At 38.3% G+C, this 20545-nt stretch overlaps 1 protein-coding gene across 1 annotated transcript in view; it reads right to left on the bottom strand.

Annotated features, from left to right (window-relative positions):
- Window positions 1-20545, bottom strand: part of NDFIP1 (Nedd4 family interacting protein 1) — a 52911-nt gene that overhangs the window by 15124 nt on the left and 17242 nt on the right. The window contains exons 2-5 of the mRNA XM_056847786.1: window positions 20139-20226; window positions 5854-5984; window positions 4962-5049; window positions 3949-4073 (exon numbers count right to left, since the gene is read on the bottom strand). Coding sequence (XP_056703764.1) covers window positions 3949-4073; window positions 4962-5049; window positions 5854-5984; window positions 20139-20226 — 432 coding nt within the window. The remainder of the gene's footprint in view (window positions 1-3948; window positions 4074-4961; window positions 5050-5853; window positions 5985-20138; window positions 20227-20545) is intronic.

The raw sequence follows: 20545 nt of genomic DNA, 5'->3' as shown, positions 1-20545 counted from the left end.
TCCCCTCACTTTTGAGGAGGAAAAAAGTGCATCTTATGGAGCGAAAAATACGGTACTTCAATAATAGTAAACTACCTGCATCCTTCAGGGCAGAAAACAGTGAAGTAAAACTGTCATTTTCAAAAACAGCATCACTGGTACATATTCTATGCTACAGAATATGAGATGGCCACTATTTTTAATCCCAGGCGGATACAAAGCAAGATGGGAACTGCGGTAGCTTAGTCCCCAGAGAAAGGGCAACACTAATAGGGTGGAAGTGAAATATTGTATTGCGGTGGGTTAATGTAGGAGGAAACTGATATTGTTTGAAAGGGCGGAAGTGGACAAACCCAATTCATGCATGCAGCATTTGTTCTTCAAATGCAGACTCCTCACTTGTAGCAAAGTTTGGCACTCCAAACTAACAGAAGAATACAAAAGAGACTGAGCTCTACAACAGCAAAAAACTGAACAGATGTACTAGAGGTACAAAGCAAAAAACAACAACAACCACCAAACAGGTAAGAGTAAAAAAGATTTAGTATAGAACACAACAGTTCAAGAATGTAAACAGCTCTCAAACTACAAACGCGGATAAGGACAAAATACTGTGAATGAGCAAAAATGTGACAATACACTCAGTCAGCAGCACAATGGAAAAAATGCACCACAAATGGAAAACCGCCTGTCACGCTGCTCAGCATCACCCACCTGATCTGTGGCTCTGTGTGCCAGGTAAGACAAGGACCATTTTGAAAGAGATGGGTGTTTATCATTGCTTTAAACAAGTCCACACAACCAGAGCCAAGTGCAACTTGGGCCTCAAGAAACCTTTTGTTTCTGCTGCCTGACTGGGACTGCAAAACCCGGGAGGCAGTTGTGCAGTTGGCAGGGCCAAACTAGGCAGTGAATGGGCTGTGTTTGACCTGGCAAAGCAAAAGTTGCCAGATGCCTAGACTTATATCAGTGACTGTGTGCTGCTAAGATAAGCTAATGAAGAGATGGAAACGTTTTCCTTCTAGTGGTTAACTCTTAATCACTATGCCACGCTGCCTCTTTTACTGATGTGCTTCATGTCACTTTAAAACTTGGAAAAACTGGAGCTAGAAAAAGGCTTGAACTAGCGGCTGGATTGGCATGGCTAGAAGATTGGATAAAGAAACCAAACCAAATGACAATGAATATCGAAAAGGGTACATGGACCAACGGATTTCATTATTATTTGTGGAAAGCCAAGAGCACGGAAATCTTTGGAGAAAAACATGTCATCAAAGACGGATTGATGAAGATATGGCTGAGAAACAGAAATAGATTGAGTCCGTCGCCTCCATGGATAATGTCTCCCACAGATGCTTATTTAACAAAAGGAGAGAAGAAAAATACAGATATAGTTAAATATCAAGATATGTTGAATGAACGAGGGGAAATAAAATCATGGAAGGAGATTAAGAAGAACAGAAATATTGGCTGGCTAATTTACAATCAATTGATCATGAAAATGTGTCAAGATCTTCCAAAAGGAACATTGAGAGTGAATACAGAATTTGAAGATTTAATTAATAAAGATAAAGATCATATTTGGGGGGAAATGTATAAACTTTTACTTAAAAACGAAACGGAACAAGAGCAAGTTAAGACGTGTATGATAAAATGGATGGAAAATTTTAAAAAGGAGATAACATTTGAACAATGGGAAAAACTTTGGACCAAGTCAATTAAATTTACGGCCAGTAATAATTTACGTGAAAACTGGTACAAACAATTTTTTAGATGGTATATCACACCAATGGACATTAAAAAAATGAATGAATCTTATGATAGTCGGTGTTGGAAATGCAAAGATGTAGATGGAACATACTTTCACTTATGGTGGACATGCACCATAAGTGAACCACAAGTTCATCAAGAAATGCAGGAAATTTTAAAAAATCAAATTCCCTCTGAATCCTGAAACAGTTATTAGGGATCAAACCTGATAATTTGGACAAGACATTGGGAGAACTATTTGGATATTTGACAATGGCGGCTAGAGTAACATTGGCAACATCTTAGAAGTTGGAAGACACCCCAGATCTAGAAAAGTGGAAACAAAAAATGGACGAATACGTTGTGATGGCCAGACTGACTAGTTTGATGAAAGAAAAGACGACTGAAGAATTTCAACGGAAATGGAAAGGATACTTTGATTATGTTACACAAAAAAGATAGATGGTTAGAAGTATATATTGGTTAAGATGTAGATTAGGCTTTGATATTGTAGATTTTGGAAACGTAAGATGAAACAGACTCCCCGAAGGAGTATAAACTGTGTGAATGTATGTGTATCTGTATGTTTGTTAAAATCTTAATAAAATATTTGGAAAAAAAGAAAGAAAATGCTTGAACTGAAAGGAAAAATGATAGTTTCAAGTCAAAGGAACTAACGACGTAAGAGCCATTTTTGTGTTAACATCAGCAGCTAGCTCAGTCACGTAATATACACATGGCTTCAGTTTATTGTATACACTATTAAGCGGGTTGTGATAGACGTAGGCTTTTAACTTTAAGTGTCTCACAATATAAATTTGCCATGCAAGCTCCTTCTCTTGTCTTTAGCACTAATGACCTCTTCGCAGTAATTCTGTGCGCAGAAGGAACAACAAGGGAAACACAGGCATGCTCTCTTATGTGCTTTTCAAGTTCTCAGGTAGAGCAAAAGCTTTTCCAGCACCTGATTTCTGACTGGGATGCCGGTGACCTTACTGCGCAAAGCATATGCTTATGTTTCTGTCCTAAAAATATGTAGGGTGGCCACCTGCTATGGGGGGGAATTGTCCAGTCCCTTTAATCAAGACTTAATGGGAGGTTATTTACCAGGTAGTGTTCTGCCATGAAAAGTTTCGACTGCATGTTCTCACATATTAAGCCTCTAGTAAAGGGACGGGACATTTTTCTCCAGGTCTCCTGACGGCCCTATTTATTTATTTATTTTATTACATTTCTACCCCGCCCTCCCCAGCCAAAAGCCGGGGTCAGGGCAGCCCTAAACACATGATGTGCTCTAACAGTGAGGTACTGTTCCTCCTAATTAAAGGATTTTTTTTCAAGGTACAGGCCTCCCACCATACCCTACAAAGATTTGTCTGGGAATACTGTCACAGTTGACAATAGGAAATCCCTTAATGGTGAGTTTGGATCATGTCCCATGAACATTCCAACTACTGTGAAAACAAAATAATGTAGGACTAACATTGCAAACCTAACTTGTATTTGACAAGCTGCATTTTACAATCACTTATTTTTCCTATTAATATAGGCAGGTAATGTACTGTGGCATATTCAACCCAGGTTAAAGGGGCACTTACGCCGGTGCGGGGTCACACTGACTCATCAGGAGCTTTGCCCACCAACTTTGGATTGCATGCAAAGTGTGCCCTAGCCCAGAAAATCTAGCACCATAAAATGAGGGCTGGTTTATAAGGTGCAACAAGGTCCCTTTGCTTTAGCTGCAACAAACTAAAACGACTACCCCTTAAGCAAGCCTTATTCTTATTTTACCCTTTGACTGTAAACCACTTTGTGTGCAATCTAAAGTGGGTGGGCAAAGCTCCTGATGAGTCAGTGTGACCCCGCACCGGCGTAAGTGCCCCTTTAACCTGGGTAATAAAAAATCAGGGTAGAAATGTTCTACAGTAAGTAAATAAATAAATCTCATTTCCGAAATCGGGTTTATTTGCAGAATGCAAGGGAATTACAGAAGATCTTCAAAATGCCTATCCAGAGACAGCACATCAATCAGATTCTATTCCCTTACTAAGTTTAATATAATTACCAACCTATTACTGTGCTACATCAAACCTTTGCTGGAAGACATTTTACAAAGAGATGAAACACTAGAGTATTCTTATTTATTAAACAGGGCAGCAGATCTAGAAGTCTTACTTGTTTGTGCAATCTCTTAAGGTTGTTTTCTACTTTGCAACTCACCCTGACAATCAAGATCCACTTAATGAGAGAGAGACCAAATCCAGAAATGGCCCCATATCTTCCTGCTGCTGAGGTAGTCAAGCAGAAAGAGAGGAAGAATCCAATCCAGTTGAAAAGGAATGCCACTGGGGGAGGGAGGGGGGGAGAAACAACCAAAAAGATGTCAAACAGCCTCATCAAGTGATTGCAGATCTTAAAATCACAGCAAATAAATTACACATACTGCAAGTGAGAATCAATCAAAAACCTATGATTTAAAAAATTGTCTTTAAAAACTCAAAGGAAATAGAGAACAAACATGTTGGTCACTGCTGAAATTAACCAGTTAGTAACAGAAACTTGGGCATCCAGAAACACTTAATGTTTGTAGAAGGATGACTTTTTTTAGAAATGAAACTATGGTTCAACCTACACAGAAAGCTAAACAGTAGGCATCTCTCAAGGACAGCTATTTACTCTACACTTCCATTTTACTACAAGTTCTGTTCCGAGTCTGCATATATAAATGCAGCATGCATTTGAACTAACTCCTACTTCTATTATCTGGAAAATAAAACCCCTCCTTCATTAGTATTCTACTAAATAAGAGATTGGGAGACTGCTAAAGAATATTCCAAGTAAGTGACCAAACCTTCCTGCTCAGAAATGACTAGAATGTGAGTTATTTGGTTGGTGCTCCAGTTTACACCAATAGAGATGGTTCCTCAGTTTTGCTGTTTCTTTGTTTTGTTTTTCACTTTTTTCCCCTTAGCTTCTCTCTGTCACTCATACCAAGCTACATCTAAGCAGAGTTTCTATCATTTTTATAGGACCTGCTGTTACAGCACTGCAACACCAAAAGTGAGCAGCTACCAGGTTCATCACCATCCATCGGGAGAGCACAAAAGCCGTCTGGCTAATCAATATTCAAATAGGAAGATGTCCATCATATGGATGAACCATCTTAAAAAGTGGAAACAAAGCTTGCTTATCAACAGCTGATAACTAAGGTTGGGTTTTTTTTAAGTACTTACTGAAGAAAGTCAACATGAAAATGCCATCATTTCCTATCCTCAGCTGGTCAGAATCATCAAAGTCATCCCTTGCCACAAAGTCCTCCTCCTAAAACACACATGGGAAATGGGTCAAGTTGACTAGTAAATGTTTGATTAAAACTAATGTGGACTTTACTGCTGGCAAACAATTAAAAGCTTCTATCTGCCTTTGCCTTTTTTAAAAAAAATACAAATGACTATTGATGCAAAACACTATTTTTATTGAAAGCCAGAGCAAAATAAGAATCTTTTCATACATGAAATTCAGACCCACACCAAAAGTCAGCCAAAGGAAAAAAGCCCACACTTCTAGACAAGACCGTCTAATTAAGACAGTGGGCAAAATAAGAGGTTGCTAAAACTTAGTACAAAAATGTACTAAATGTACTAAAAATTGCATGGGGGAGGGGGAGAGAATCTGGCAGCATTTCACTACATTTTCCAAAATTAAATATCAGGAAACTTCCATCGATTTTAGAACATATTTGTTTAACATATTTATATCCCACCTTCTGACATCTATAATCACATAAAGTAGCTAACAAAAGATCAAGCAAAACAATTTAAGCCTACAAATGTAACATCAAATCATGTTTTCACAAATTAACCACAGCAAAGAAATTCAAGGTCAGATGCTTCACCACAAACTAAAAAAGTAATGCAACCAAAATGGGCAGGGGAGGGGGAGAAAAAGGCCCATATCCTTTGCTCTTCCATGAAGAAGCAAACTGCTTAGCATCTGCCCTTTGGGGGCAACCCACAGTGGCCGTGGGCAAAATACACATTCACCTTTCTCAAAGCTAAGCATATTAATGAAGATTTATAAAACACATACATACACACAAAAAACCCTACATCAACAAACACTTACCCTTCCTGGAACCAAAGGAATAGTAGCTTCTGCCTTCGTTCGCTCAGCTTCATCGTAAGTAGGCAATGTTGTGGCTACATTATAAGAAGGGGGGTTTGGAAAACCAGCCTCATCTTTGTAGTCAAAATACACTTGGAAAAAGAGGGGGGGGGAGAATGTGTATTAATTATGAAGGTAATAAAATCCATATACTTAAAAGCACTGTACGTGTGTGTGTGTGTGTGTGTGTGTGTGTGTGTGTGTGTGTGTAAGTGCCGTCAAGTCGCTTCCGACTCATGGCGACCCTATGAATCAATGTCCTCCAAAATGTCCTATCTTTGACAGCCTTGATCAGATCTTGCAAATTGAGGGCTGTGACTTCTTTTATAGAGCCAATCCATCTCTTGTTGGGTCTTCCTCTTTTCCTGCTGCCCTCAACTTTTCCTAGCATGATTGTCTTTTCCAGTGACTCTTGTATTCTCATAATGTGACCAAAACACGATAGCCTCAGTTTAGTCATTTTAGCTTCTAGGGTCAGTTCAGGCTTGATTTGATCTATAAACCAATGATTTGTTTTTTTTGGCCGTCCACGGTATCTGTAACACTCTCCTCCAACACCACATTTCAAAAGAGTCTACTTTCTTCCTATCAGCTTTCTTCAAAGTCCAGCTTTCACACCCATACATAGTAATAGGGCATACGATGGCATGAATTAACTTGATCTTGGTGGCCTTACACATCCTTACACTTAAGAATCTTTTCTAGCTCTTTCATGGCTGCCCTTCCCAATCTCAATCTCCTTCTGATTTCTTGGCTGCAGTCTCCCTTTGGGTTGATTTTTTTTTAATAATTTTTTTTATTTTTTCCAAATCATTATACATTCCGGTTCACATATCAAAAAGTATAATTCATTAACTTCCCCTCTCCCCTCCTCTAACCCTTTATTTAACATTGTTTCTCTCTTTGTGTTATAGGTCTAATTAAATTGTAACCAAAACATCCATGTCGAATATATCCACACTGAATTAGATCAAAATATATTTCTTAATATCACATATAAGTTCATTTCTGCAATAACTAGTCCATGCCTCCCATTCTTTTGCAAATTCATTGTCATCCTTTTGATTTATCAATGCCGTAAGTTTTGCCATCTCTACTAATTCCATCATTTTTTCAATCCACTCCCATTTGTTTGGTATATCCGTCATTTTCCATCTCCTAGCGTATACCATTCTGGCGGCAATGGTGGCATACATCAAAAAAGGTATCTGGGTCACTATGGTATCTGGTATTATACTCAACAGCATCATTTCTGTTGATTTAGGGATATTTTGTTGTAATATCAGCCTTAGTTCATTGTAGATCATATCCCAATAATTCTTAGCCTTCTCACATAGCCACCAAACATGATGAAAGGAATCCACTTCTTTTTGACATTTCCAACAGTTCAATGACATATTTCCATACATTTTGGCTAATTTCTTTGGTGTTAGATACCATCTGTACATCATTTTATATATATTCTCTCTTAAAGATTGTGAATATATGTATTTCATATCCTTTGACCAAAGTCTTTCCCATTTGTACATATGTATATCATGACCCAGAGTTTGTGCCCAAGTTATCATTGTTAGTTTAATAAGGTCTTGTTCAGTGTACAAAGTCAATAATATCTTATAAATCTTAGATATTAAATGTTCATTGTTATCTAACAACATTCGTTGAAAAAGTGATTTGTCTTTTGTAAAACCTAGCCTCATATCTTGTATAAATACAGATTGTAATTGATAATATTGAAGCCAGGTAATCTGTTCCTTCATTTCACTGTATTCCTTTAAGGCACATTTATTGTCCTTCCATACCAATAAATCTTGATAAGTAAGAAATTGTGCTGGTCTCAATGGTTTCAGTGTCAGCATCTCTTGTGTAGAGATCCATAATGGTGTTCTAGGTTCCAAAAGATGTTTATATTTTAGCCAAGTTTTTATTAATGAGGATCTAACAACATGATGCTGAAAGAGCTTATGTATTTTCAGTTTATCATACCATAGATAACCGTGCCATCCATATCTATTATTAAAGCCTTCTAAGTCCAACAATCTATTATTTTTCAAATATATCCAATCTTTTAGCCAAACTAATACTGCTGCTTCCGCGTACAGTTTAACGTTTGGTAAAGCAAATCCTCCTCTTTCTTTAGTGTCAACCAAGTATTTGTAGGCAATTCTAGGCTTTTTCCCTTGCCATATAAAATTAAGTAAACCTTTTCTCCAGGCATTGAAGTACTTGGCATGCTCCACAATTGGCAAGTTCTGAAGTAAAAAAAGTAGTCTTGGCAAAATGTTCATTTGTACTACTGATATGCGGCCCAGTAATGAAATGTTTTTATTGGACCAAATTACCATGTCTCTTTTAACAGAGTCCCAAAGTTTCACATAATTATTCTCCAAAAGATCTTTATTTTTATTTGTAATCCAAATACCCAAGTATTTCACTTTGTTCGTTTTTTCCCAACCAGTGGTGATCAAAAAATCTGTTTGTTCTTCTTTAGAAAGATTTTTGAATAAAACATGAGTCTTATCTTTGTTAATGTTAAAACCAGAGATTTCCCCATAATCTTTCAATAATTCCAGTAAATAAGGAGCGGATTGATTTGGGTCAGACAGCACAAACAATAAGTCATCTGCAAAGGCTCTTAATTTGAACTCTTGTTTGTTAACTTTTAAACCCTGGATTGCTTCTGTTTCACGAATCTTACAACACAAGGTTTCCAAGGTCAAAATAAACAACAAAGGAGATAATAGACATCCTTGTCTGGTTCCTTTTTGTATTACACAATTGTCTGACATTAATTCATTTACTAGTATTTTGGCTTTTTGTGTAGTATATATCGCATCAATACCTGTACGAAACCTTGTTCCAAAGTTCATTATTTCCAAAACCTTTTTCATATAATCCCAGGAAACCATATCAAAAGCTTTCTCTGCATCCAGGAAAACAAAAGCTGCCTTATGTTGATTGTTATACTCATAATATTCCACTGCATCCAAAAAAATCCTTAAATTGTCTTTTATTTGTCGACCTGGTACAAATCCCGCTTGGTCCTCATGTATCAAAAACAATATATATTTTTTCAAACGGTTGGCTAAAATTGAAGCATAAATTTTATAATCCACATTTAAAAGCGAGATTGGTCTATAATTGGTCACCTTTTCCATGTCTCTACCAGTCTTATGGATCAGTGATATATAAGCATGTGACCAAGTCTCTGGGGCTATTCCTGTATCTAAAATTGAATTACATACCAGTAAAAGAGCTTTTAAAATTCTCCTTAAATGTCCTGTAAAATAAAGCTGTGATTCCATCTGGGCCTGGTGTTTTATCAGTTTTTGTTTCATTATTGCTTCTTCAATTTCAACCAATGTAATTGAGGCATCCAAAAACTTCTGCTGTTCCACAGAAAGTCTATTTACCTTTGTAGTTCTTAAAAAATTATCCATCTTTTCCCCTGCAATATTGTCTTTTTGATATAATTTTGTATAAAAAAGTTCAAACTCTTTCAATATTGCTGTTGTTGTATAAGCCGGTCCTTTTGAAGTTTGTATTTTATTTATTACCTTTTTCTGCTTGGAGAAAATCTGAGTAGCCAAAAATTTTCCAGGTCGATTTGCATGTTCAAAGTATCTCTGCTTAGCAATTTTCATATTTTTATTCATTTCTTCCATGGTCAACAAATTTAACTGGTGTTTAGTTAGTTAATTTTTGTCTCAATTTGTCTCCTCTGATCTTCTTGAGTTTCCGAAATTAATTTCTGTTCTAAATTTTGTAATTCCCAAAGTATGTCATTCATTTGTTGCAATTGTTTTTTCTTCCATGCAGTATTCTTCTGAATCATGTAGCCTCAACACCGCCTTAAAAGCATCCCAGACCACATTTAAGCTAGTTTCTCCATTGACATTTATTTGAAAATAATCCTCAACAATGTCCAGTATTTCCTTCCTTGTCTTTTCATCTCTCGATAGCCTGTCATTAAGTCTCCATCTGAATGCTTGTTTGGTAAACCACTCAAAGGCAACCGGGTTATGGTCTGAAAATGTTCTCGGAAGTATGTGTACCTTTCTCAGGTGAGTAAAAACAGACTTGCTGGCCCATATCATGTCAATTCTGGAGTGAGAGTTGTGCCTAGCGGAATAAAAAGTATATTCTTTTGCTGTTGTATTTATAGTTCTCCATATGTCTTGTATATGAAATTCCTCAGTAAGCTGATAAAAATTTTTAGGTAAACAACCTTCTCTTTCATCTTTTGCTGTTGATTTCTTGTCTAATGTTGGGTTGATGATTCCATTAAAATCTCCCAATAATAGTAGTTGGTGATCTGCATACTGCAACAAAATATCGTATAATTGCGTATAAAACTGAGCTTTTCCTTCATTTGGAGCATATATCCCTACTATCAGTATCTTCTGTCCAGCTATTTTTGCTCTTACCAACAATATCCTACCATCTTCATCTTTATAAACCAATTCTGGAACAAAATTTGCATGGGCATATATGACAAGTCCTTTGGTTTTGGTTTTAGCCGAGGAAATAAAAGATTGACCCAGGGTCTTCCTCTCCAAATATTTTTTGTCTTTTTTCGAAATATGAGTCTCTTATAAACATATTAATGAATATTTTTGTTTTTGTAAAAATTTAAAAATCCGCCCTCTTTTCACCTTCTCATTTAGACCGTTAACATTCCACGATATGACTTTAGCCATCAGAATTTTATTTATACAGTCTTAAACTCCACCCACTGCTACTTTATCTGCATCCTCATCTTCTTCTTGGCTTGATTTCTCTTTCTGACCTGGTGTGTAGCCAACCAGGTCTTTCTTGTATTTTCTCAGGAATTTTCCAACATCTTCTTTTGTGGTGATTGTATATTTAACATCTTTGTAGGTAAATGTCAGTCCTTGTGGTAGCAGCCACCTATATTTAACTCCACTTTTTCTCAGGGATGTTGCAAAATCCTTGAACTGGGCTCTCTTCGCCATCAGGTGTCTAGGAATATCCTTCAAGAGTATCAGAACATTGCCATCTATTACTTTAGGATCTTGGTAGTGCTGTTGCATTATTACATCTTTCATCCTCATGACATAGAAGGATATCATGACATCTCTCTTCTCATATTAGGTGGTAAAGGAATCCTGTAAATCCTCCTGATGGCAAGGTCTAAATCTTGTTCTGCAATGTTGAACAATTCAGCCAAGATCTCCCTTTGGGTTGATGATGGAGCCAAGGAATAGAAAGTCTTCAACAATTTCCTCATTGTCAATCTTAAAGTTGTGTAAGTCTCCTGTATTAATTACTTTTGTCTTATTTATCATTATTTTTATTATATTATTTATTATTATTACTATTATTTAGGAAAAGATATTTGGGTACTGCATTTCAAAATTCTTCAACCAGGAAGTGAACTGAAGACAGTAGAAATCTCATTAAATAAGCGAGCAGAACATTGTCTCCTCTGAAACTGCCTGCTTCTGTCTATTACAACAGAGAATAAAATATCCTAAATTGCTATGGATTTTTCATGGGAGAGTTTTCAAGATAAAAGGGTGAATTCACGGGATTAGTACCAAACTCTCAAGACCTATGGCAGTGTCATATTCACACCTGGCCAGTAACTGGAAAATAAACGCACAACCTCCTGGGAACTACAATATAAATCAGGGGTGGGGAACCTTTTTTCTGCCAAGGGCCATTTAGATATTTATAATATCATTTGAGGGCCATACAGAATTATCAACTTAAAATTAGCCTGCTATATTCTTGGGCGGTCCTAGCAGCTCCATAGCTAATGACTCTTCTTCAAGGCAGAAAAAAGGTTCCTTTTCTCGGCAAAACAAACTCACATCCGCCTTGAATAAAGGCTATTGCTGTCTGCGGGAGGGGGCAGATCACCAGTCTTAGATCCTTCTGAGCTAGAGATCTGCCAGGACCCACGAAGGGCCAGACCAAATGCTTTCGCGGGCCTTATACGGCCCCCGGGCCTGACGTTCCCCACCCCTGATATAAATGAACATTAATACCATAGGCTTATTATTTTGAATCCTTCACAGTATTATTTCCCCTAATGTGCTACCTTTTATTTCACCATATTCAAAGTCCCAGGGCTTTTTCCAAACTTGAGTTAAGGAGCCTTATCACTTGTAATGATCCCTTGATAGCCCTTTGCACTGATCTTTGCCCAGAATAGGTATATTCCTTAAATCAGCTAACAGTTCTTCAGAGGGAAAAGTGATAGACAGGAGGGTTTTTTCCTTCCAGTCGGTATACCTTAGTGAGGTATACCTTAGTAAGAACCCTTGCCTGGGAATAAGCCCCACAGAATAGATATGATTAGGATTTTGAGCACACTTGTTTTAGCATTGCTCTTTCAAGCACACATGTACTGACTTACACACTGTAACAAAACTTGTGGAGAAGGCAGAATGCAGATACTTGTCTCCTGAGCATGCCAACATGACTTAAACAGTTTTGGCAGCACACATCTTTTGCACGACTTGGAAGGAATCCAAAACCAATCTTTCAATTTTCTTGGTGCACTGATATTAAAGTTTATACCGAGACCAGCAATTTGGGTAAAGGTGAATGGGCTGCATTCAGTCTGTGTATCCTTGCCCAAGTAATTACAGTAATTGCATGTTGGATTAGGCTGGTTGGAGAAGTTCACTGCTTCACTGGTTGGGCTGGTTATTGGAAGGTGGGGCCCTTCGGACTAGCACTACCCTTTAAACGACATACTATACCTTCCAGTGGAGTGGGAACAGTGAATCCACATCACCCTTTTCTATCGCATTACCAAGTTCAACAGCTTAGGGTTCATTTTGCAGTTGCACTGCTGAGCAAAGATCCTCACAGGTGACTAGTAATACTGTTGTTTTAATTCCTTAAATGTTTTTTCTCTGGTGAGCTCATTGCACTACTGGACTCTTAGATGTTTAGCTGGGCCAGTGCAACACTGGGGCACTGGACTAATCAATGGTACGTTTTCTATAGCTCCATTGTAAGAAGTATCCAAAGATTGAACTTATAGTAGTCAGGCTATGTGCATGTGGTTAATGTTGCACCAAAGGAAGCCTGAATTTGGCTTGGGAGGAGGTCTTTCACTCACTGGCCTCAACTTAAGTATTTGGTAGGGGGATGTTAGAGTCCAAGAAGCTTCCAAATGCTTTTAAAGGTCATACTTGGCTGCTAGATAGGAGAGTCCCAAGTGTAACCCAGATAAGCCTGGAGCTAAGTAACATGGCAGAGGCCAACAGCTCCAAACTTTTAAAGTTCTTGATGGATCAGAGTCAAGGAACCACACAATGTAAACAATGGGTTCACAAAAGGGGACTGAGCCTTATAGCAGCGAGGGTGCTTTGTGGGTGGGGAAAAAACATGAATTCACAAGCATGTGAATTATTTCTGGGGTACTGTACCTAGCTTAAAGCACACAGGAGTAAGGAAAGGTTTTATGGTGCATGTAGATTGTGGAGTGCATGTACGTAAAAGGGCTGCAATGCCAAGGACAAGGCGTGAAGAAAAGAACAAGTAACACACAGAAACTTGTGGATAAGAGCAAAAGAGATGTGTGATTTTGTAGTATGTAAGTTAAAATTAACTGCCCTACTAAGCAAAGAACAGGAGGGAGCGGAAGAAGCTAGAGGATTACAGAGAAAAGTTAATAATCTTCAAGTCCAATTAGAGCAACTCCAAGAGGCAAAGCATTTCCTGGCTGTGCAGAACCACCTGGCTAAAGCTGCAGTCAGCCCTGTGGAATGCAAGGTCACGATTAATAAAGTAAAAGGAGATCTGGGTGTGCTGAGAAAGTGTGATTGTGAGCAGTTATCTAGGTAAAATTTTTTGGAGACACAATAAACAAGCAATTTTATCAGCAGAGTGGAGGGATGAGGCCATTGTTGGCCATGGGGTTCAGCTGTCTACCTTGGTTTCATTGATTCCCTTAGTTCTCTGCTTCTCAGAACAAGTCCACACCTGTCTGATTTTATTATTTAACACTAGCGGCTGGATGTTATCCAAGTCCATAGGTCTCATGGCCGTTTTGGTTTGCCTATTTAAACCTTCATACATATGTTTGGTAAAGTCTATTCAGGGGTCCCCAACCTTTTCGAGCATGTTGGCACATTTGGAATTCTGACATGGCGTGGTGGGTGCAGCAACAAAATAGCTGCCACAAAATGGCTGCCACAGGAGGTAGAGCCAGTCACAAAACAATTGCCACAGCTTAACTTCAATAACACAGTGAAGATCCGTGTGCTGTAGTGGCAGCTGTTGCCAAAGCAACATTTTTTAAAAAATCTGCAGCGCCAATCAAATCTCCAATAGCCAATCAGAAGCCTTGCTGGACAAAAACCCTACCTGGCCTCACCCACTTCCTGAAAACTCTTGGCGGATGCCAGAAGAGGTGTCAACAGGCGCCATGGCGACCATGGTCACCAAACTGGGGACCCCAGGTCTACATCATTGTAATCAGTGGTGGTGGAGGGGACTTCTTTAGTTTCATATTATCCAGATATTATCAGCTACTTAGGGCTAAAGTTGCTTTCAGGAAAGACAGGCTTCTGGAGTCTGAAAAACTCAGGATAACCACAATTATTATGTATTTTGTTTCTGCGACTAGCCAAGAATATTTCTTTTAAAATATAAAGACTACAACACATATAAGCTAACAGACCATGACAAATTTTATTTAGTCCTAGAAGCCAGACTCATTTGTACAAAAATATTTGCAATGTCACATTAAATACGTTTGATGTTGTCTCTAAATTACAAGTGACTGGAATTTACTTCACAAACAAAATCTACCTGTATGCAGTCAAAGGATGGTATAAAACAATAAAAATGCTTTTAAAAATATTTATTTTATATATTTATATGCTACTTTTCCTAAAATAAACTCAATTTTCTGTCTTTTGTAAATCTGATGTTACTTTTTGGCACCAAGCCACTCTGCATCTCGCTGTGTCCCCCCAGGCCCCAGGTCCCCCCAGGCCCCAGCGGGAGATGGGGGGGGTAGGGTTGCCAGACCCAAGTCTCACCTGGAGGCTGGCATCCCTAAGTTAACAAATCTGTCCTGGTTCAGGGGCTCTAGTCAATCAGAAATGGCCTTGTCCTCATTGGGGAACACATTTCTTTTCCTCGGTTCACCCAAGACCTCCGTGGTCTCTTGAAGTTGGGCTTCAAGAGTGAGGAAAAACAGTTGAACCTCTAGCAGAAGGATACAATCCTCCCTCTCCAGAAAGAAGTACCCCTTTAAAGCAGTGCCCAATTAAGGTGAACAAAGTCACACATCACGTGTCTGTGGACCGTCACGCTTCACGTGTCTGTAGACTATCAAGGACTACCAAGCTACCTGTGGGGGCAAAATGAAATTATTTCAGAAGTGGCTGTGGGTTCAAGGTTTTATTCAGTAACAGACTGTGCTAATGCTTTCCCGGTTATACCTCTTCCACCTTCTTGCTGGTACAAATTCACCTTTCCTAAAGGTAGAGCACTATATACATAACCATACCCTCAAGGGTTTCATTCCTTCCTCAGCATCTGCTATCCTTAAATTACTAAAATGTCAGACCAGTTATGCCCAGAGCATTGAGTGCAACTCTTACGAAGACATAATTTTTGTTGATCCTTCTGCACAAAATTACATGTGAGGTTCAGTCCATAATTAAAGACAATGGACTTAACAGTGCAATCCTAAACAGAGTTATACCCTTCTATGATCACTGTTTTCTATTAATTAGAAGATTGAAACTCTCCTTGGGACTGCACTGCAGAAGCTACTACAGAAAAGGCCCACTTACTCCAGCAAAAGGTAAAAACATATCTAAGTGTCTGTTTGGGTGAAGAGTGGAGAACTAACTGAGAATGAAGGTATTCATCAAGCTGCCTGCTCCCATAAAATGTCATTCTCCCAAAGCCTGCCGGGAGTTTCTGGCTTCTCCTGGGAATTTATATTATCTGAATAGGTCAGACCACAACCAAGCCATTAAAAGAGGTTGTGAACAGGAACATGGACGAGAGCAACAAGAAGCCTTTGTGCCTCTAAAGAGAGGCCTCCACCTCAGGGCAGTCTGATCCAACTTTCCCCTTTACAATTCAGTTGGCTTCTTCAGAAATACTTTAAACCAGCAGCAAAACTCAAGGTAGCGATATGGAAGCGATATGGCATTCACAGTTTTGCTAGTGCCAGAGGGGTCATAACAACAGCAGGATACAGCTCATCTGGAAGTCACTGTTACTTGCAAGAGGCAGACAGATGGATATTAAAGTTACAACACTGAGTTATTGGCTGTCAGCCAGAAGCTGCAACAATCCTGGTTTACCAAGGCACTTATGACAGAAATCTCTTATTTTAAAAGTAGATGTAGAAGATGCTTCTACAAATTAAAAAATGTAGCACAGATAATGATGAAAATAGTTACTATAACAAACACTTCTAAAGAAGAATTGGGACACCAACCTGCCTTCTTAGTATTAATATAATTTCAACCCTCGCTGCTGAGTGAATTATATTAACACCTTAATATGAAAAATGAATAAATGGCATATTTATTAATGTATAAAAAAAGGCACGGGTCATATGACCTATAAACAATGATCGGGATATATCTAGTAGACAGTATATCATATAGACAATCTACTAAACTGGGTAAAGCCATTTTAAGTCCCACCAATTTCAACAATGAAACCTATACTTAAATATAATTAAAAATGTATTTCTATTTTCTTTTTTTTATTCCCTCTTATGCCTACTGTCCACGACCATCTGACGCAACTGGTTCAGTCAATGCTAAAAATTTGGTTAGTTACTAAAGAATAAAGGCTGGCTGGAATGATGATGGTCAATTAACATGATGGAGTTGGCAGGAGCTTTATTATTTATTATATTTACTATGTTTATATATGTGTGTGTAAGTGTATGTTCATAAAATGAAATCTATAAATAATGAAGTGTGTGTGTGTGTGCGCGTGTGTGATAAATATTTAAATGTGTGTGTTGCCATCAAGTCACTTTCGACTCATGGAGACCCTATGAATCAATGTTCTCCAAAACGTCCTCTCATTAACAGCCTTGCTCAGGTCTTGTAAACTGAGTGCTGTGGCTTCCTTTATAGAGTCAATCTATCTCATGTTGGGTCTTCCTCTTTTACTGCTGCCTTCCACTTTCCCTAGCATTATTGTCTTTTCCAGTGACTCTTGTCTTCTCATAAAGTAACCAAGTTTAAAGTAAGCCTTAGTTTAGTCATTTTAGCTTCTAGGGACAGTTCAGGCTTGATTTGATCTAGAACCCACTGATTTGTTTGTTTGTTTTTGGCAGTCCACGGTATCTGTAACACTCTCTTCCAACACTACATTTCAAAAGAATCTACTTTCTTCCTGTCAAGATTTCATAACCATACATACTCATATGGAACACTATGGCATGAATTAACTTGATCTTCATGGCTACCCTTCCCAGTCTCACAACTCATTCCTGAGCTTTGCAGCAGCCAGGGACAGCGTAGTCAAGTCTCCACTGCAGCACCTCCACAGAGGTTCCCCGGCCGCTGAAAGGCTAAAAAAAAGCCTTGTTAAATTTTAAAAAATCAAAAAATAGGGAATTTCCCTCCATAGAGAACAGCGAGGCTGTGCCAGGAAAAACTTGGAACAGCAACACTGTTTCGAAGGGGAGCATTCCCAGGCTGGAAGGGGATAGGAGGCAGCCTAGCAACAGCCTTGCCCCCAGAACGCCCTGGGAATGCCTCCCTGCACACCAGTGCAAGCACTTGCGCCAGAGGATGCCAGCGGGAGGACAAGCCGGTGTCCATGGGCCATGCTGCCATGCCAGTCCTGGGGCACCGCCACAAACGGCTGGTGTTCATGCCATTTTGCATGGCACAAGTGGCACAGACGCTGATGATGGAGTCAAGGAATACAAAGTCTTGAACAATTTCAATTTCTTCATTGTCCACCTTAAAGTTGAGTAATTCTCCAGTAGTTATGACTTTTGTCTTCTTGATGTTCAGCTGTCGTTCTGCTTTGGCACTTTCTCCTTTAGCTTTCATCAGTAGTTGTTTTAAGTCTTTGCTATTTTCTGCCAGCAATGTAGTATCACCGGCATATCACAAATTGTTAATATCCCTCCCTCCAATTCTCACTCCACCTTCGTCTAAATATAATCCAGATTTCCTTATTATATGTTCTGCATAGAGACTGAAGAGATAGGGAGATAAAATACATCCTTGTCTAACACCTTTGCCAATTGAAATCCATTCTGTTTCTCCATAATCTGTCCTAACAACAGCCTCTTGTTCAGAGTATCCAGGGTACAGGTTGCTCATCAAAACAATCAGATGCTGTGGCACACCCATTTCCTTTAAAACCAGCCACAGTTTTTCATGATCCTGTAATCTATGAAACACAAGCTGATTTTCTTCTGAAATTCTCTCTTATGGTCCAGCAACCAACATAAATTTGCAATATGATCTCTAGTGCCTCTTCCTTTTCTGAATCCAGCTTGAAACATCAGGCATTTCTCGTTCCATATATGGTAACAATTTTTATTGTAAGATTCTGAGTATCCCTTTACTTGCGTGAGAAATTAATGCGATGGTCCGATAGTTACTGCAATCTTTGACTTCCCCTTTTTGGGAATTGGAATGTAAATTGACTGTTTCCAGTCTGTAGGCCATTGTTTTGTTTTCCATATTTGTTGCCATATTTTATATATATACATAATATTTTATAAGTATTACATATATATATATATATATATATAGAGAGAGAGAGAGAGAGAGAGAGAGAGAGAGAGAGAGAGAGAGAGAGAGAGTTTATATTGTATGTATTATATATTTATATTTTTATTATAAACATTTATATTTATTAAATTTATATTTAATATTATATTATACTTCATTATGAACTTTATTCAGGTGTGAATATGTGTAATAAGAGATCCCTTATGTGCAGCCTCTTCAGACAATCAATGTTAATTCCCTTTGCAAATGAGCAGTTGTCATATAATGAACCTAATCATATAATGAATGTCACTTAGAAGCAGATTATGGTGTTTTGATTCATCCTATTAATTCTACACTGCATGAAAATGTATTCCCAGGTGTCAATTTAAAGCCCAGATGGTTTGGAACTTTTCAGAATGATCATAGCCTATTATAACAGCTGAGATCAACTCAGGCATGTCTGCATAATCATTAGAGATACCATGAATGCTTGAAGGAAGCTATCTTCTGCAAGTGATAATTAGCTAATGTTTTCAAATATGCCGCACAAACAGCAGCTCAGTTTTCCAGACCAAGGTAAACAGCATATAGCAGGGTAGCAGCTTTAGGACTGATGTGCATGAAATTCAAGATCTAATCCTCAGTGTAATGTTATATAACCTCCATGTTAGCTCATTTGTAGCAGCAGAAAGTAGCAGAAATGAAAGAAACCAAAGATATGACATGCACAGAAAAAAACTCTACCATGAGATCCAAATCATAATATATCTTGTCACAGGGAACATGGCTATATTAGAGTAGTCATTTCTCTGGTTCCTCCTCCTCTCCTCAGTATCTTAATATTACATAAATTATTACATGCAAGCAAATATTCAGATTGTTTGTCTACACTAGGGTTGCCAACTTCCAGGTAGTAGCAGGAGATCTGCTATTACAACTGATCTCTAGCCAATAGAGAAAAGGGCCACTTTTCACCTGGAGAAAAGGGCCACTTTGGCAATTGAACTCTATGGCATTCAAGTCCCTCCCCTCCCCAAACCCCGCTCTCCTCAGGCTCCGTGCCAAAAATCTCCCACCGGTGGTGAAGAGGGACCTGACAACCCTAGTCTACACACATCAGCAGGTTCACATGAGGTTGTAGTCTTTATCTAACAAAAATGCAAAGGTCTTAAGCAAATCACAAATAAGAGAACGTCTATTATGGCCACTGGTAACAAACCCAAACTGATTTAAGGTACAAGAGCAGTCAGAAGGAGAAATATATTATACGAATTATCAGATTCCAGTTCCAGATCCTACCGGCCACACCAAGGTCCTAACACCCCAATTCAGTTCTTACATTCCCCCATGATTGGTCTTTCTTCTCTTTCTTCCCTGATACATGCTCTGTCTTCTGTTTCGCTCTCTTGCTCCTTCCTCTGCCTTGACATAGTTATTGATCACAAGGCTTCATGGCCACAAGTGCAATACACAATAAGATCAGCTAGAGTCTGCAATGTTTCATGGCTCCACCAGTGACCAAATTAATTTTTTTACCTGAATTTTCTCCAGAAATGCTGCTGTAAGGTGGTGGGAAATCGTTAGCAGTTTGAAGGTTATCACTAGGTTCTTCTTCATTCTGCAACTGAATAGAAACAATTTGTATTTAATAGGGGCATGAACAAAATAAAACTGCAAAATTGATGATAAAGTATAATAAAAAGAAATCAGGTTAAGTTCAACAGTGACTACATAATTAACAAGGCAATGCAATATAAAAAAATTAACTCCTTTTATTAAAATTTAACCAGAGTTTTTAACAGTGTTAACGTATGAAGGAAACACTGTAAGCACAAAGCAAAACAGAAAAATCAGATCTCCCTACTGATCATAACAGAACATCATTTCAATTAATTCCTATAACTCTACTGGCAACGCACAAAGCCATTAATAATGTGACTAAA

This window comes from Euleptes europaea, chromosome 1 (assembly GCF_029931775.1).
Source record: "Euleptes europaea isolate rEulEur1 chromosome 1, rEulEur1.hap1, whole genome shotgun sequence".
Taxonomy (NCBI): domain Eukaryota; kingdom Metazoa; phylum Chordata; class Lepidosauria; order Squamata; family Sphaerodactylidae; genus Euleptes; species Euleptes europaea.
The sequence above is the reverse complement of the archived record's forward strand: the minus strand, read 5'-3'. Positions and strand labels throughout refer to the sequence as shown.